This window comes from Pollicipes pollicipes, unplaced genomic scaffold (genome assembly GCF_011947565.3).
Source record: "Pollicipes pollicipes isolate AB1234 unplaced genomic scaffold, Ppol_2.1 Scaffold_7261;HRSCAF=8764_pilon_pilon_pilon, whole genome shotgun sequence".
Lineage (NCBI taxonomy): Eukaryota > Metazoa > Arthropoda > Thecostraca > Pollicipedomorpha > Pollicipedidae > Pollicipes > Pollicipes pollicipes.
In genome coordinates this window covers 33,609,743-33,628,972 of record NW_023597054.1, presented here as the reverse complement: position 1 = coordinate 33,628,972, position 19,230 = coordinate 33,609,743, and the positions used below count along the sequence as shown (strand labels likewise).

Here is a 19,230-nt window from a genome sequence, read left to right as displayed (position 1 = left end):
TTGCATATACATTATTTCATGTGTGCATCATTGCAACCATTATTTCCTGTTAGATTAGCAGCTGCGTTAACGTCATAATTCACTTGTGCGACTGTCCACTGCCCGCGGTAACTGCTCTTTTATTCAGAGGAATGAAACAGTTGCGTCATTTTTGAACTATGTCGCAAAAATGTAAGAGTCTACCAAATCACCCTTTTCTGCTCATACTGGTAAAATGCCAAAGCTATTTGTACTTGTAATCATACATTACGCAGTTAGATGAAGTGCCATTTACGCAGTCAAAAATAAATTTGGTCCGTGTATTTGGACAAAAGTACTCAGCTTTGCATGCATTATTTTGTTTTCAACGCGCTAATAGAGCGGCTATGAACGTTTTAGGAAAAGGAGCAGCTATTCACAGATAAGACAGTAGTAATAGCCTTATTCCTCGGAGAAAAACCAGAAGAATGAAGATACAGATGGATTGATGTTTCGGCAACGTGCCTTTATCGAAACAATAGCAGAAGTGATGCGAATTGGATGTAAGTGGAATGGGTCACTTAAGATTAAATTGAATGTACAGAAGTGGTGCAATGACTTCTGCTATTGTTTCGATAAAGGCATGCTGCCGAAATATAAACTCATATATATATATATATATATATATATATATATATATATATATATATATATATATGGGTATACATATATATCCATTGTTCTGGTCTTTTTCCGAGGAATAAGGCTATTACTTCTCTCTTATCTAGGTAAATAATGTTCTTCGCAAACGCACTACACAGCTTATGTAATTTTGAACCGAATGGGCAGCGTTTCAATCAAAGTATGTAACGTATCTTGTCCGCCGTGAGTGCTTTAGATACGAATATAGAATCCTCCCATATTTATAAACAAATCGTGCTAAGAGAGTTTGGCACATACTTGTCGCCCATCATCCAACATCTATCATGACCGCTGGTGCTTTAGTATCTCATATACACGCCAGCTACTTTCCATGAGCTCGGATGGTCCCACAAGCTCTTCCAAACATTACGAAATCTTTATTTGTAGTATTATTGGATGGTACTCACCTGCGGAATAAAGGAATGGGTGGTATGTTTATTTATGTTAATTTCCTGACTTCGTGTAAAGTGTGTTGGACCTCCTAAACCATTGCAGAAGAACCACAGGTATGAAAATGCATTGCAACCGTCCAATTGGGCACATTTATGCGATTGGGAGTAGAATAGACGTGACACAAATAAAAAAGTATCTACCAAATACCAAAGTTTTTTGCTGGATGTAAAGAGTACCTAACTCACTTTTGGTGAGAAAGTTACATGTGGTCCATGGTTGTACAGGACATGCATGCTCCAAAATGCTTCTTTGATATATATATATATATATATATATATATATATATATGTATATATATATATATATATATATATATATATATATATATATATATATATATAAGAACTGGGGAGTGGTGTGGGTAGATAAATAATTATGAGAATGCAACAATCTTTGTTCTAGCAGGGGCCTGAAAATGGATCAGTTGAGGCAGCACGCTTAATTTTAAGCTGATGTTAAGCTCATTAATTTTGCTGACTGACTAGGTGAACAGAAATTATAATGTTACCAGGAAGCTCGCTTTTCTGACCTTTTCAGACCGAACCTTGTATTTCAAAACTCCATAGTGGGCTTTCAACCAACAAAACATTATCCTGTCCTGCTTTTGAACTCAAAGATGCGGTGTCATCCACAAGGGTTAAATATGATTGATGACAAGATCAGGAGGAATATTATCTATGTTATGATATGATAGGGTGTTAGATAATTGGATAATTTAATTACCTTTTAAGGAACGGGGGCGCTTGTCTTCCATAGCAGCATATCTAAGTGTAACTCATGCATATCAAGTTGTCAAAATAATCCTTTCATCAAATGACTTGCTTGTGGACTGTGAGTCGTGTTCTATATTGCCGGCGCGTGCATTGCCTGTTATTGAAAACGATACATTTTATTGGTTTAAATAATTTTTTCTTGGTTAGTATCTTTATTGAACATTTGGGGAACTGTTTGGTGAAAATTTCCGTTTGATTCGCTCTCAGTCCGTTTAAACCATGTGAGTTGATAAGTTTGAAAGCCAGGTTCGCTCCTTAGATTGATCCTCAATCCGTCGATGCATCCAATCCGCGAAGTGCTCTAAAAAAACATCGAAAACTCGTGTGGTTTGTTAAGGATAGGGCGAGGAAAGCTGTTTTCGCCACTTACAGCGTTGAATCCAATGAAAAAACACAATGAGGAAGTTGAAGTCAGCAGTTTAAGTTCGCGCGCAGCCGGAGACGGAGCCACAATTATGAAATGTTTGAGACCGAAACCGACGCCAAAGCCGGCCGTCCGACAAGACACAGACCCGAGGCCGAAGCTGAAGCCAATCGTTGTAATAAAGTTAAGACGAGACCAAAGCCAATGCCAGCGATAGAAAATGGTTCAAAGCCGAAAGCAAACCAAGAGCTAACTGAAACAAACTGCGATTCCGCAAAGCTGAAGACGAAGCAGAAGCTGACTTCATCTTTATGCCTGGCCCAGAGAAACTTTAAGTAATATTTAATGCTAATAAGCATAGATGCCATATAATAAGGAAGGACAATCGCCTCTGAAAAATATCACATTGTTGCGTACTAAGAGTTCAATTAACGTCACTGGGCTGGGCAGTAATCGTGCATATTCAGATAAAACGTTGTTCAGTTCCAGTTTAGTTGCAAAATCTTCGAGAGGTAGTCACTGCCTTGTATTTTTGTCCGTCAAACAAAAGTGTGAATTTTTTGCGAATAATTTTTCTGAAATAATTATGTGACAATGTGCAACACAGTCCATCTACGGTCATATCCTACAGGCCAAAACAAACGCGCTTAATGATGCAAAGAAAGCGAAGGTAAATCTTGAATCAAAAACCTACGTGCCAGATTCTGCCAACATAACTGCTTCATCAGCCCCATAGCTCCATCAGTCTGCAGAATATCCAAATTGTCTACAACTACGGCTATTGACGACTGCCGATGACGATGGACGCTGCGGCCCGTTATCCTGCGGCCCTTATCCGGACTGATCCACAGACCGTTCCACGGCTGATCGTGCTGACGATACTGCGGGACCTCTCATTTCCGCTCGTAGTGGAGCTGACGACCTTGCGAAAAACCATGACCTCTTAAAAGATTCCGAGAAAAATGGGGCTCCGAGTCCCCAAAGAGGCTTCCTTGAGCAAAAAGAGCCGGGGGGGGGGGGGCGGAAAACGTATGATCCGGTGCTACGAGGAAGTTACCATTATCTAAAAAGGACTCACGGAACACGACGGAGATGTTGATTACGGACCAGTGTTTGGAAAGGAGTCTCCGAACTAGCCTGACATGGAGAAAAGGAAATATGAGAACGGTGAGCCTGCAGATTTTAAAATATGCATTATGTGCAGCGGAATAATGCATATTGTCCTACCAGCTGGCCAGTAACAGCCCAGACCAGCCAGTAGTCGTATCTAGCCGTATAATAGTCCTGGTGTACCAACAGAACGTAAGGTATGCCATAAAAATGTACATAAATACATACATACGTGCGTGACGAATTATGGTTCATCGGCCAGCTTTGCTCCCATCCAATAGATTTTGTCACAGTTTTCACGGGCGTGAAACGAGCCCAGGACCAAGATATTGAACTTACATTCAACTTGGGAAGTAATTGTAGAGGCATACGCCTGAAACACCTGTCCCAAGCCTTCCATTTCGTTGCATAAAACGACATGTACCAAACCGGATCGAGAACCAGATACTTCCGAATGTTACCCGAATATGTAACGTCGTTGTAAATGGAGCTTGGACAGTTCCCGTCTCGATGAAATCGTTTGTGGTTTTTGAAGCATGTAATGCGAGGTGCCGAATATTAAACCACCGCAATCATTTTTCAGCCCAATGTATTGATTTAGAAGCCTTAAGGCATTTGGGCGTTAAGTTTGTCTGTATCAAACACCATATTTGCCGATATGTTGTTTTAGGAAATGGTATTTCCATCAAATCACTAGTAGTTTCACGGCTGAGATGGTGGGAAAGCACAGGGAAATAAAAATACGATTTAATCATCGAAATGTTTAACGCATCCAAAGCATGACAGAAGGTTTTTCAGAATTAATTGCGTCCCATGCTCTTAGCCGCAAGAAAATCTGAGCTGTCAGACGTCCAAAAAATTTGAGTCGCCATATTGATCTCATTTCCGCCCAATAATGTATTCACATATTGGGTGATACTCTTACCATCCCACACTTATGCGCGCTCCAATTTTCAGTGTAATATTTGAGATGGTTATCGTGCATCCGCTTACGCTGAAGATGAAAGGAAATTACCGGACCTATCAGGAGACTGCGCCGCATGTCATGCTCGCCCCGGTCGATTTCCCTGTAGTTCCTGACAGTGCGTTCAATATCCGGCCCGAGAGGAGGCAATCTCGATACGCGTGACAGCAGGCGTGTCGTGTGGAGCCACTCATGACTCATGTTTGTGCCACTTGCCAGAAATATCCCATTTAGCGCGTAAGCAAATATCAGATAATTGTATTCTCAGCGGGCTTTGACCGATAAGTCGTTCTGATGGTTTCCTTATTTTCTGTTTGACCTATGTTCTCCTGTTTGGGAGCTAAATGTCAGATTTATAACACATCAAATTATTTGAAGCTCACACGATCACATTATTAAAAGAAATGCCGCATACATCGTTGTATACTTATCTACATATGCATTGTATGTGAGTTAAATGCGTTGCATTCATATGTATGCCTAACTAGACACCTATACCTGCCTTTTTTGGCATATCCGGTCAAATTAATTTCGAACGCTTGGCCAACGCATGGTAATAAACGTAACAAAAGTTTTGAGACCATTGCTGACGGTATTTAGGGGCATCTAAAGTTAGCGATTTTTCGCCCGTGCAAACACCATCGTGATTTCATGCTTGGGTACGTCTTTTTGAATGTGCGAGAAGAGCACATGCAATTCGGTAGGTAGCAATCCATTCTGATGATATTTTGTAGCGGTTCGTGTCATGAAGGAATCCAGTCAGAGCCAAAATATGGTATAGTCATGTGATCACTGAGCTCTGGATTTCTTACTGGGCATGATGTTAGAACATGGGATGAAACTTGTGAGGATAGCAAATGAAAATGAAAATGACTTGACAATCGCTGGGGGTTTTTATGCGTACACTTTGTGGCTACTGGCACTCTGCACTGAGGAGTTGAATATTGCAACACAACCATTACCAGCGAAAGAGATGACAAGTACAATGGGTGCTGGCAGGTCACCAACGGGATTTAAAGACAGCGCTTTTTTGTTTGCATTGCGCACTCTTTCCTTCGAAATGTGCTGCATCCAAGGAGCTTGAAGGGCTGGAAGGGCTTCCACTGCTTCGCGATGGAAGGGCTGGTGTTATTGGTAACAGGAAATGTTTTACCATGTAGCTTCACTACTAGTTCAACTACTACTTATTATCAGTGTTTTGATGGGTGCTCCGTTCAGCTAAATAGCGTCATACGTCCCAGTACAGAACTGGTAGTTGATAGCTGGTAACAAATGCTTTAAGGCATGTCGAGGGGTCGAGTGACGTAATACAATTATCTCTCAGCTATGCTTCTGGCGGCAGTGCCTGACTCATTCTGGTCTTTTCGGACATAGAGGCGCCTTGTTGGACAATATTCCAGCTCTTCGTCTTCAGGGGTCGTCCAATACTCACATACTGTGACGAAATGAGCATAGGTTTTCGCGCAAAATCTTTAAGCACATATATATATATATATATATATATATATATATATATATATATATATATGTATATATGACGCATCAGGACTCTGCAATCATTAGCTTGATAGCACGGAGATGAGCATGCTCGTGCTTTAACCGGACTCAGCATTAAGATAATGAACTTTTCAGTTACAGCTGATTGAAGCAGTCCTCTAATTTTAACCTCGTAGGTGTTTACCTTGGCTGATGAGGTGACATAATATCTTCGCTGCCATGAATCCGCAATCAGCCCCTGCAAAACCATATCTGTTGGGAGCAGAAATGTACATAACTATAATAACGACACAATCTTTGATAACTTTGCTCTCTTAGCTAAAGCTCATTAATCGTCCCAGTCTTTATACCTTGCCCCAGTTGCTACGTTTGTTGGCTATGTCACTAAGTTTTCGTTCTGTCGTCCCGCGTGATCTGGATGGAGCTACGAGCGCCTATAGAACCGAAGCTCGGGTGTCGCAGGTTTTGGTCTCCTAGAGTCGGGGTGCGTATCACTGAAGAACGAGGTCAACATCATGGTGAAGAACGCGGTGGACGTCATCCTCGGGGGTCTATCCTACTGGGTGTTCGGCTACGGCCTCAGCTTCGGCACCGCCTACTCCAACATACTGTTCGCGGCAGGAGACTTTGCCGTCTCCGCACCAGAGCAGGTATTGCATCTCTTCGTCCTGCAGCTAGTCACTGGTAGATCAAGGAGAATGAGCGCACGGACCCCCAGGCTATGGGTCATCAGGACCCAGGATTTAGCTCACTGCCACTGGGATCCGGAACACAGCACCAGGAATTGGAACACATATCATTGAAGCAAGTCCACCGTGGGCATTGACATGCAGCCACTGTAACCTGGGACATAGCTCATCATGGAATCAGGGACACAATACACTGTGACACAGAATCCAGCCACTTGGACACAGCATACAGCCACTGGGACACGACAGTGAAAAAGCTCGCCGAACTGTAGCTAAAACTCGCTGGGACACAACGCATAGGTCACCGGAACACGGGACGTAGACCGTCGGGCCTGAGTGCAGCGCACTAGAAAGCATCACACAGCTCACGGGAACGACAAGGCTCATTGAAAAGAGATGGAACACACTGGGACCTGAATGCCAAACATTAGAAGCGATGTACAATCCATGTGGTAGCCGCTGGGGACCTGGAATCTGTTCCAACCCTCAGCGTGTGGGATGGCTTAATGCCACGCCAATGGAAATGCGTTACCTTGTTGTGGTTTGTGCTGCATGAGATATCGCGTCTCCTACATAATGATATGTTACATAACCAGAAGGCGAGTGGGTGAAATAGCACCGAGATGAACCACCGCATCCCGCGCACGTTTTGACGTTTGGTGACTGTTGGTTGTCCACAGGACATGGGACCGTTGTTCGCCACGTATATATTCCAGCTGTCCTTCGCGACTACAGCGACAACCATCGTGTCGGGGGCCATCGCCGAGAGGTGGGTACCACGGCACCTCACGAATCGAGTGCGTCCGCGAACTGCGGGCTTACCCATGCGCTGGATTGGAACGGATTGTGAATGAACGTCAAAAACACGGATTAGGACTGGATAGGATGTCGGAATTTCTCAGCCCACATGGTTTGCAAGGACAAAAACCACTGCAAAGGGATTTTACAGTTTTTCAGCCCAAACGGATCGTAAGGATTAAGGATCACTAAAACTAAAAAGACCGCTTGCTGACTGTTCAGATACCGAGTTCAGTGGTTACCTGAGTAAGGAAAGTACTTCATCTCCCATCAACATAGTTTGAATGATAGGCAACTGGGATTTATGTCAAAGAGTGGTGTCTAACAACCCCGTGATTATATTTCTTGACTAAAACTGCCAAGCCAAATGCTGACATGTTTTCGGCCTCCGGCCCTTACCGCATCTCCGCTTGCTAAGTGCCAGGAGCTAAAGGGTTTTTCGTTGTTTTCGGACATGTTGATTTCTTAGCGGAAAATAATTGGCAAGTCATGTCATGCATTTACCACGAATCGTTCCATATGTATGGCTTAATGTTTCATTGGAGTCGACGGATTACGAGTTACAAGATAAAAGCAAAGATGAGGCGATGATGAAAACATGTCAAAGGCTTGAGAAAGACCTACAAATTCAAACAAAGCCCTCTTTTCACATTGGTCAAGCTGAGATATGAGCGCAGTACGTCTCCGGGATGTCACAACGGCGGCGACGGCGTGTGGTTCCAGGACGAGGCCGCCCGATATGAAAGCGTCCTACGCGACATGGGCAGCCGGAAAGGGGAGAGCTCTAAAGCGCCGGTCACCGCCGACCGAGAGGTGTGCTCGCTCACAGCGGTCCGAGGCGTTAACAGCGAGTGGACTGCCATCGGGGCAGGAAAGGGGGGGGGGCGCATTTAGGGCCCTGAAGACGCCGATGTGGTCGCGGGGCTTAGCAAGTTGGGCTTTTTGGCTAATTTGGATATGTGCTCATCCCAGGATAGGGTATGGCCGATGTTCACTCTCATCATCTTGACGGACAGCGAGGGAGTTAATATTAAGATAAAATGATGAGTTGTTTGATGGCCTGGGGCGTGTCGACTAGGGTAGGCCTAGTGAACCACTTCTCACCACCTGCCGCCGTCCGTCAAGGTAGCTTTTGAACGATCGAGGACCGTTGCCGTGCCATTGCAGCTTGGTCAGCAGGACGCCATGATCAACGCCGTCGAAAGCTCGACTTAGGTCTATGGAGGTGACGGCGGCCATGTCCGGAGTCGATCTGGCGTGTCATCCACTCCACGGCCAGATGTCCGGAGTCGATCTGGCGCGTCATCCGCTCCACGGCCAGATGTCCAGAGTCGATCTGGCGTGCCATCCGCTCCACGGCCACATGTGCAGAATCGATCTGACGCGTCATTCACTCCATGGCGCTGACCACGGGGTTCTCCGCTCAATGGCATGGCCTATACGCATCTTAACTTTTTTGGATCTGAAAGATAATTTTCTAATTAATACTGGCAACAATGTTATGGTCACTGACATTTAAAAAGTAAAGGAAGAACAAGTCACATAAGTCAACAATATATTCCACTAATGCATTTTGAGATGAAGAGAAAACACTGGCGGACTGAGACCATTCGGTAAGAAACGTATAAGGTAGAGGGTGCCCCAGCTGAAAGATAACCCACGGTATACGCAACAATGACAAGTTGATTTGGCGCACAGTTAAACTGTGATGGCATATGAGTGACAAAATTACGTAAGTCGTGGAGTGCATTTGCGAAGAGCATTACACACATAGTCACCACAAAGTACACCAATCCTTGGAAATAACTATTTTAGCAGACCATTGTTTCAAAAACTTGTAAGCGCCTGCACATGCGCACATAGTTTTTTTGTTTTGCTTTTGCAGTTTTTTTAGTTATTTTTTCAGCGAGGTGAAAGCGATCGGGGGCTTAGTATTGTTAAGCATTGCATCATTGTCCTGTTTCCGAGGCCAAACCCACCACTGGGGGAAGGGTGGTGTGTGTGTGGGGGGGGGGGGGGCACTCAACACTGAGGGTCATAGGCTCATAGCCCAGCAAAGAAACGCAAAGTTCTGCCCCGCGGAACAGCTGCCGAGAAACGGGGCAGCGCGGGAGAGATATTAAAAAGCGGACGTGACGAGCGCGCGCTGGCTTGTTGGCCGTGGGTGGAGCTTCCCATCGAGAGTACCCGCGTATAGTGTGTTCGGTCTGCTATTTCCATAAAATTGTAAGAGTCATGTCAAGTACGTGAAACGTTCTGTGTAATGTGTTGTGCCTTCTAGCTACACGGGTGCATGCTTTTGACAATGCCGGGTTTCTGAGGTTTTGGGGGGGGGGGGGGGGTAGTTCGCTACCTTTTGAAAGTTACTGGGAATGCATTTCTCACGCCTCAAACCGTGCTGCCACCACCGTCTTCCTGTTACGATTTTACTTTTAAAACGCCTCTAAGCGTGCGTGTTAGAAGTGGCATTCAAACTCAGAGCCTGAAACCAGACGGCTCAAATGAGTGGGCGGCGTCAGTCACACACTGTCTAATGTCAAACAAATAACGTTTGTGACGCGCAGGTTTTGTCAGCTATGGTCCGCGCCCTGTCGGCTATTAATTCATAAAGGAGCAGTCGTCTTATCAGTTCTTGCCCATCTCTGGGCCGTGCTTTGGGTACAAGCGAGCTCCTGCTGCAACCGCCGCAAGAGTTTGTTGGTTCTGCGCAGGAAAATTGCTGTTTCTACATTATCAAAGGCTCGTTTTGCACGTTTCCCCGACTTTTTCACTATGGTAGATCTTTGGTTCTGCCCGAAAGCATACAACCAGGCACTATTTTCAAAATTACGTTTATCGATGGTGCTTTCGGGCTTAGAAGCATCGCCGGAAATTTCGTTCTGCAACTATACTGCACTGCGCATTAATAGGCAGAAGCGCTAAAGCTACTCATCTGGACATAACGCTGTTCTATTTTGCGGCATTTGCTCGCCTCCAGAAAGAGAGAAAAACATATTTTTTTTGGCGGGACCCCTGGAATTTGTTTAGATGAGATGATGTTTTACACCTTCTGTGTTTAGGCCATATCTCCAACTCCGACCACTGGTCACCTGTGCTCGTGTGTGCTGCAGATTCAACTTCATGGCCTACTGCATGTTCTCCTTTATCAACACGATCGTGTACTGCGTGCCGGCTGGCTGGCTGTGGGGACAGCACGGCTTCCTGTATAAGATGGGTGCCATCGACATAGCCGGCTCTGCAGGAGTGCATCTCGTCGGCGGCGTCTCCGGTCAGTCTCAGCTTCGGTTGGAGGTTGAGGGGGAGGGGGACTAGACACTGCCACGTGCTCCATCGCGGTACCCCTCCCGCGAGTGCAGCGCTCGTATCCGCGGTCATCTCGGAACTGATGGCAATTTTACAGAGTTAAATTGTTATTATACATGATGTATCAAGCTACGCTTTCGGCTTCAAATCGACATTTAACGAATGAGAATTTCTCGAAAACGGAAGCATACAGCTGTTCAAAAGTAATCATCTGCATGCAAGGCTGTTGGGTTGATGCCTAAAGGGAGTGTTCCACATTTCTAGCATGTTTTTTATCTGAAATGGTCATTTTGAAGATAATTCGGTGAAGTTCAAGCCCTGCCCTTCTTAACATCTGAGCCCTGTCCTGCCCCTGCCATTCTTGAGATATTAGCCTTGTTTCTAAGCTACACGCCCGCGAAGACGTCCAGCTTATTTCGGGGAGACTATTTCAAGGTCACCCAGACATCCAGGGCGACATAATAACCTTATTCAAATCACGTAATTCCATTGGCCATGCGGCGATCCAGGCAAAGAAAAATGGCTCGAGTTGTTCTTATCTGGCGTTCGTGAGCGCGATTTCCAGATAGAACGGCCGCCAATTGGCTCTCAATCAATGTTGTGCAAAGTGATTTACGTAATCAAGCACTGACGTGTTGGTGAGCATATTGACTAAATAGCGAAATTGGGTTGCCGAGAGCAGCCTTTTCTACTCAAACGTATACTTATGGATATAAGTGAGCTTATTTCATCATATGTGATGCTTGCTTCAATATTTTCAAACATGAAACATTCCCTTAAAGCGCACAAAACGTTTAAGTTAATGAACCCGTCCCCCTCCTTCTGCCCCTACATACCCACACGGCGGCTTCAGCGTCCTCGGACGCGTGCTTACGTGTTCGGATGGAGGGTCGAGTTTCTTTCGACACAGCAGCACATTCCGAGGTCCAGGCATGGTGCTGGGTTGGCGACGGCCACCCAAAGTGTCACCAGATGGTGCCTCTCGGTTCTGGTCCGATTTCACTGATTAAATGTTTTCCGGCCGTAAGGCAAACAACGCTTGGTCCCAGAATGGCATCCGTTAAAATTGTTTTCCACGCCTTAATTAGATAGGAGCGTTTTGCATTTTCTCTACTGTGCATTTGCATTTCACGTAGACCCCAAAAATGGCAAACACATTCGAATACAAATATAGTTTCAAATAAATAAGCAGATTAAAAGACAAACCAGTAGCTGAACGCAAAGGCCATGTGCTTGACTCCACATTGGGACCAAAGGCAGCACACATATGCAGACCGAAGGGGTATCCCTGTAAATTCCCCCCTTGCATAAAAACGCCTCATGTCTGATTCATTGCTATTGACATCGAAGGCCTCAACTTCGACCATGCTAAACGTATTTGAAAGTGTGTAGTGAGTGCGGTGAAGAGGTGTCCGGTGTTCAGCAGCTGTGACCGCCGCAGGTCTGGTGGCGTGCATCATGGTAGGGCCACGCCTGGGCCGCTACGACCAAGGCCACGAGCAGTTCCCCATGGGCAGCCCTACCAACGCCATGCTTGGCATGTTCATGCTCTGGTGGGGCTGGCTGGGCTTCAACTGCGGCAGGTGAGAAGCTGCGGAGCGCTGCGAGACGGCTGAAGAGACGGCGAGAGCGCTGCGGGAGCGGGGCAGACCCACCGGCCTCGGGAGCGGGGCAGACCCATCGGCCGCGGGAGCGGGGCAGACCCACCGGCCGCGGGAGCAGGGCAGACCCACCGGCCTCGGGAGCGGGGCAGACCCACCGGCCTCGGGAGCGGGGCACACCCACCGGCCTCGGGAGCGGGGCAGACCCACCGGCCGCGGGAGCGGGGCACACCCACCGGCCGCGGGAGCGGGGCACACCCACCGGCCGCGGAAGCGGGGCACACCCACCGGCCTCGGGAGCGGGGCACACCCACCGGCCTCGGGAGCGGGGCACACCCACCGGCCTCGGGAGCGGGGCAGACCCACCGGCCGCGGGAGCGGGGCAGACCCACCGGCCTCGGGAGCGGGGCAAACCCACTGGCCGCGGGAGCGGGGCAGACCCACCGGCCTCGGGAGCGGGGCAGACCCATCGGCTGCGGGAGTGGGGCAGACCCACCGGCTTCGGGAGTGGGGCAGACCCACCATCCGCGGGAGCGGGGCAGACCCATCGGCTGCGGGAGCGGGGCAGACCCATCGGCTGCGGGAGCGGGGCAAACTCACCGGCCTCGGGAGCGGGGCAGACCCATCGACATCAGGGCGGAAACGTCCAGACACACCAGCGGGCTGTCGGGTCATGTGAATACAGCCGAGGCATTTTTGTGAGATCGTTTATATTCTCCACACCTTCAGCAAACGACAGTTATGTGTGCATGTGCATCCGCTTCATCTCGAAGCGATCTGAGGTTGTAAATGCAGTGAGATGGCATGTAGTGTCTTTGGTGTACGTGGTGTGAGGTTACGTGACAGTCACCGGCGAACCCGGCAGCTCCTTCGGAGTACGCGGACACAAGTGGAAGTACGCCGCTCGTTCCGCCGTCACCACCATCAATGCCTCACTGGGCGGCGGCCTCTTTGGCATGACGTACAGCCTGGCCACCACCAAGAAGCTGATGGTCGGGGACCTCATCAACAGCATTCTGGGAGGACTGGTGGCCGTCACAGGTACCCTGAAATGCTCACATCCCATTCAACACCTTTTGAAATGCATCGAGATCATTTTTGTTTCCTATCACGAGCGTAAAACATAGCCCAATCGACGTTTTCATATGCATAATATCCTTCGTGAGCCAGATGGTCAGACACGGTATCTTCCTGCATCGAAAGCAACGGCATGACTTAGTAATATATTTCCCTGTATCCAACGTATAGGTCGGTGTATAGCTGGAAGAATGTCTTCGTTTTGCTGTAACCAGTGTCCTTATACAACCCCGAAAGCAAATTTGGCTATTGGCTCGACCACGTCACAAAAACACTGCGCGACCGTGTCGCCCTGCCGACGTTGTGCGGTGGTGAACGGATGAAGCCCGCTCAGTCATCCCTTGGCCCCCGCCCGGCGGCCGCCCTGTGACCCCGCGCGTCGTGGCGTTTGGCCTGTGACCCCGCGCACCGCGGCGTCTGGCCCGCAACCCCGCGTACTGCGGGGTCGCGGTAACCTGCGACCTCCGCGCGTTGCGGCAACCATCCTGTGACCTCCGAACGCCGCGGCGTCTTGCCCGTGACCCCGCGCGCCGCGGCCGCTGCAGCCGGCTGCGCGCTCTACCGCTCCTGGGAGGCGGTGGTGGTCGGCATAATCGGCGGCATGCTGGCCGTGATCACCATGCCGCTCGTCGACCGGCTGCACATCGACGACCCGGTGGGCGCCGTCTCCGTGCACGGCGTCAGCGGTCTCTGGGGCGTGCTGGCCATCGGCCTGTTTGTCGACGCCGACAGCCTGGAGAAGATCACCAACGGGCGCGCGGGCCTCTTCAAAGGTGGGCAGCCAGCGGTGCTCGGGCCGCAGCGGCCGCGCGAGGTCCAGCTGTCCACTCCTGACGGCAACCACGCGGCAGACCGCGGACCGGCCACGTCAGAGGCAATCTCTTCATTAAAACACCAAACATGTATCTAGTGCACCAGCTCTGCTACTTGACGCGGCCATCTGTACGGCTTAAGTATGCCGTGATGGTATCGGCACTTTTGCATTAGCTCCCTCATCCGCTTCGCAATACATAACGCATTTATCATCGAGCATTGGGCCGGCAATAGACTAAGAACTAACATACGTGCATTGAGAAAACGTGCATTGATTTCGGCAATGAAACTAACATCGATCCAGCATGGTATTACCCTTTTGCATACCCTCTGCGTGCGTCAATAGCAATCTAAATGATCCAGCTTACGTGGCAAATGCTTTGTTTTTAGCTATGTCATATGAAACAATTGCTTTGTCAAATATACCCTTTCTGTTGGAAATAATTTGTTAATGCATGTCTCGTACTAAAATGGTATTTGTTCGAACCATTTTCCGACAAATCAGTTAGCAGACGCCCTTGGCAACGCAGGGTGCCAACATTTTGCTGGAGTACGTCAGATGGAATGGCAAGAGGTAACCAAAGTTTCAGTTGTAGCCGCAACAATTTGGTGAGGTCTCGCTGAAAAAAAAAACGCGGAGACGGGTGAATCTCCTGTATGTTTTCCTCGTAGCATTGCCAGAACAGTGGCCGCGTTGCCACATTCTCGGGGTGCTGTGTCATCTGCTGAGACGGCGTTCCGTCCCCTGTGCCGCGCGCGCGACGCCGTCATCAGCCATGCTGGGCGTCCACAGGCGGCGGCTGGCACTTGCTCGGCGTGCAGGCCCTGACCTGCGCGTGCATCATCTCCTGGTCAGCCATCGTCACGTTCGTCTTGCTCTTCTGCATCAACAAGCTGAAGCCGATCCGAATGACGACGCACGAGGAGCTGCTGGGCGCCGACCTCGTTGAGCACGGCATCCGACACCCGGGCTTGGGTCTCTCGCGCACCGTGTCGGCGCTCCGGCGTCACTCGGAGGTTGACGAGCGGCTCAAGGAGCTCGACCTGCCGCCGGAGGTCGGCTCCAACCTCGGTAGGTGGCCCCGGTGCCGTCGAGGTGTCAGCCCAGCGGGCCGACCTTTCGCCGGCAGTTGTCTGGCTGTGTTACCAGTAAATGGTGGGTTCCTACGGTGTTATCCAGTGGTCGATGGTGATTGGAGCCACTGCGCTTTATGAGCCTCGTGTAGCGTTCAGAAATGAGAGCTATAATTCTCAGTTTCTCCGAATCCGCTTCACTTAATTTTTCAATGAATCGATATCAAAGTCGTTAAATAAGTGACCATGGCTTCATTTAGGCTTCTGCACATCGAGTGGACTGTGGCCTACGCTATAGCGTAATTGTCTTATTCTCTATCACGCCGCTTTACGACTGAGAGCCATCAAAAATCAACGCTGTCAATCAGCACCAGCATCGGCCTGACGGGTCTGTCTAACTTCCAGGGCACATGACGCTCCTACAAAAACTGCGGCAGAGGATAAGCCACCCGCGTGGCTCAGTGGCGGAGGCGTCCTTTGTGTCATCGGCACGGCGGAGCGCGTTCGGATCACGCACCGAGCCCATTGGTATGCCAGCTCTGCAGAAGCCAGCGGTGGTCACTGCCCTGAACAGATGCGGACAGTTGAGGAGCACTGGTCGCTATTCACTGCAAATGGCTGATACGTTATTGGCCGTGGGATCAACGGCAATCTTGTCTTCTTAACGTCTACCGACGACTGCCGATCAAAACCCTTTCACCAAATGTTCCAGGGCACTGAACTTTGAGAGACGCTTAAATTTCGTATTGATGTCGATGAGAGTAGCTCCCGTGCAGTTGCATCAACAAGAAGTGCACTCGAATGCTTCGAAAATGGGTTTGCCATCCACCTTAAACGGAGCATCCAACCTGTTTTGTACTTGTCACTTACTACCTGAGACGCGTCAATTGGATTGATTGTACCAGTTTTCTCGCAATGTTTCTGAACATGTCAGAATTTTGGTTTGAAGTAGTCGCTCCGCGGAAGAAGTCTTATTGGACTTCTTGCTGACTAATTTGAAAGCAATACATTTAACTTACCTTGCTTTTTAACGCATGGGTTCTACACTGTTTGCAACATGCTACTTTGTAAAGATGTGTGCGTGGTAAATGCTGGGAAAGATTAAAGCATTTTTACAAGAGATACAAATGTAGGGCTATTATTCCGCGACTTCAACGAAACTTTATAGCATGGCTTTGATTTCTCTGTTATATCGTTTGGTGCAATTGCTCTTTTCGAAATGCTTTTTAACTTTGGAAAACGGGATATTATATGGCCTATAGTGGCAAGCTAGTTCAGACTCCAACCAATGAGCTTCTCCGCAATTGGTCCTTGCCGCCCGCTGTGCCAATCGCAAGCGTCCATTTGTACTGGTTTCATTCAAACCAGTAGAGGCGCCACGTTTAAGCCCGCAAACTCGCAAGGTGCTGGTTAAAGTAACTCAAAAGTGACATATCTAAACCGTAACAGGTGACAACGGCCCTCAACAGATTTTGCCGTCGTCATAACTACGGCGGTCGCAATAGCTGCAGTTATTCCGGACTCCGGGTGCACTCTGGGGAACCAAGAAAGGGAGAAGCGTGGCGCTGTTACCAAATGTTGGCAACATAACTTGGACCCAAAAATAATTAGAAATATATCTCTTCATCATATTTTGATGGTACTTCGGTAGCACTACCCAGCGTCATTATCAGACAAACTGGTTCTGAGGTTTCACCACAGCACGTTTTTGAGATATTCCTCAAAGGTGGACACTCCCGTTAGCTTAAATGGCCTTCATTTGGAGCCGGATCGACCGGTCCGGGTGAGAGTGCAGAGCCTTGCAATAGCGACACCAGCTGGCGGGGCGCCTGGCAGCCTTCTGCCTGCTTTTATCGTCGAACGCCTATCTCTACGAAAAGTCTTGGAATAGATCTGAATATGCTGGTAACTCTCTTCCCAGACAACACATTTTGGTCAAGAGTTCCAGGTGCGGAAAAGTATCCGGAAGAAATGCTTTCATTATTCAAGTAGACTCCTCGGACCTGAAACGTAACACAGTCATTCCATTCGCAACATTTTCGTGCCAAATCCATCGTTTGATAGCTGGTTTTGTCCGATGTCGGTGCATCAATGTGCTTTTTGCTTTCGGCTTCGGAAATCTCATTGTTTACCCTTAGCTTTTGGAGAAAGCGGGTGAATGCAAAAGTGCGAACATTTTGAACACAATTGTTAAGTAACAACGCGCGCCGAGAATCCAATTTGCGTTGAGCTCCAAATGGCTTCTCACCCACCGTGTGGCTATGGTTATATGAGATAGGTAGCCAAAGCGATCGAATGGCAGGGGTGTAGCGGTAACCAACAAGCTTAGATAAGTGTATATTTTAGTTACCATATCGCACCGTGTACCATGAGCTTATACACATGTCTAACATCCTTGCATTGCACTTTCAGTCCCAGTTACGGTTACTGAAGATTCCAACAAAACTTCGAAGCCCCCGAAGAAAAACACCAGTCATGTAGCATGGATCAACTTCGACGAACACCTGGATAACATGCATCCCTAAATCCCCCCTCCCCCACCCCTCCTCCGATGTTGTCCGACTTGCGACATCGTCCCAGAATTTTATCCGTTACGGGGAACTTATCTCTTGGTGGCTTTAGCTCATGTAACGACGGTTAGCATCGGATTTTTACTCTGGCGGTGAGGAGGGTCCACGAAAATTAGTTGATCAAAGTCCCTTGAAACCTTGTTTGCGCTCATTCACCAAAAAGCTAGCGTTGAACCCCCCACAAATAGCGACCCATGGCTGCCCAGCGTCGCAGCTCGCCACGCGGATGTAGTTTTTGAACTCCTTAAGATATCTTGCCGCGTATAGTAAAAAGCATGCATGTATAACACGTTCATCGTTCAAGGGATCTCAGCGTGTTATGTCTAGTTTTAATAAACTTTTTGCGTCCGAAAAACTCGTACGTCTCGATATAATTGCTCGAGGTAAATGTGTCCGGCAGTTGGCAACGTAAACAGTGTGTAGTCACATATGTTAGCATTATGTTTTTCAAGCAGCTTTTTGTGGCATACGTGACCGTTTGCGAGCAGCATCCACCACCAGTTCGGTCATTTGCTTGCATTATTTGTTCTGTGTGCCTACGATTTTCCAATCCGATCTCGGCATTGCTATAAACCATGATTGCGCGATGTCGTTTTGCAGGTTTTCCATCTGTCCTAAGCACAAGCTCATTTGAACTTGTAGTGCTGGAGATTATCGTATTGTAAATTTCGCATTCTCTTGTTTTTGCCTGCAGTGTGTAACGCTGATGCGGGTTTCACAAAGCGAATCCCATGGTAAGACTATGCCGAGATAATGTATATCTATAAAATGGCCGGCGTCTTCTAAGCCTTCTGTCCGCCGACAATCACGCCTTTGGTAGCGTGCTGAAATGCGTTCGTGTTGGGTAGCTGTCACGCTTTAATGGCTACAACTTTACATGTCGATAGGTGCTGTTTATTAGGTACTCGTTTTGTTGTTCATGGGTGTTCGTTTGTTACGACCGTGAGGGTAGGACGTTTTAAAAAGTAACGCGTCTGCCCGAAGTTTGAGGTAGATTGTTCTGTACCCCACGATTAATGTTAAACATTCACGAAAAGTGAGTGAGCCATGATGGCCCCCTCTCCGTTGCCCTGTTTTAGAGAGTACGTTTTCGACGTTGCACACGTTTGGCGCGAAGTACAAAACTTGTACTTGTCTTGACAAGCTTTCAGATGATCTTATTTTATCTTGATTAGTCGGACACCCGCGGCAGCTCAAGTCGCCAGAAGTACATATCAGCAATAGGTGTGACTCGTTTTGCTTAGCAAGCAATGTATTATCAAGAGCGAATGCAAATGTGCATGTTCGTGCTCTTCTTTTTAAAGGTATGTTTTCGCCACAGATGCAATACAATCCATCACGTCACAGTCCTACGGCATGATCATTCCAAGACGCCAGGAAGGCGCATGCGGTATGCCTAGTCACCGCTGGCCTTGGACAGAAGAGCCCCTTATATCTGACTGGAATGGCTTCCGAGTTCAGATCAGAGCAACAACATATTATGT

General features: G+C 48.1%; 1 protein-coding gene across 1 annotated transcript in view; it reads left to right on the top strand.

Moving 5' to 3' along the window:
• LOC119113013 (putative ammonium transporter 3) overlaps positions 1-17,888 on the top strand; it is a 39,967-nt gene extending 22,079 nt beyond the window's left edge. Inside the window, exons 3-11 of the mRNA XM_037237328.1 lie at positions 6,284-6,471; positions 7,191-7,279; positions 10,419-10,576; positions 12,053-12,194; positions 13,078-13,253; positions 13,835-14,062; positions 14,896-15,174; positions 15,582-15,704; positions 17,589-17,888. Of these exons, the coding sequence (XP_037093223.1) occupies positions 6,284-6,471; positions 7,191-7,279; positions 10,419-10,576; positions 12,053-12,194; positions 13,078-13,253; positions 13,835-14,062; positions 14,896-15,174; positions 15,582-15,704; positions 17,589-17,701 (1,496 nt within the window). The 3' untranslated portion in view covers positions 17,702-17,888. The remainder of the gene's footprint in view (positions 1-6,283; positions 6,472-7,190; positions 7,280-10,418; positions 10,577-12,052; positions 12,195-13,077; positions 13,254-13,834; positions 14,063-14,895; positions 15,175-15,581; positions 15,705-17,588) is intronic.
• The last annotated feature ends 1,342 nt before the right edge of the window (positions 17,889-19,230 follow it).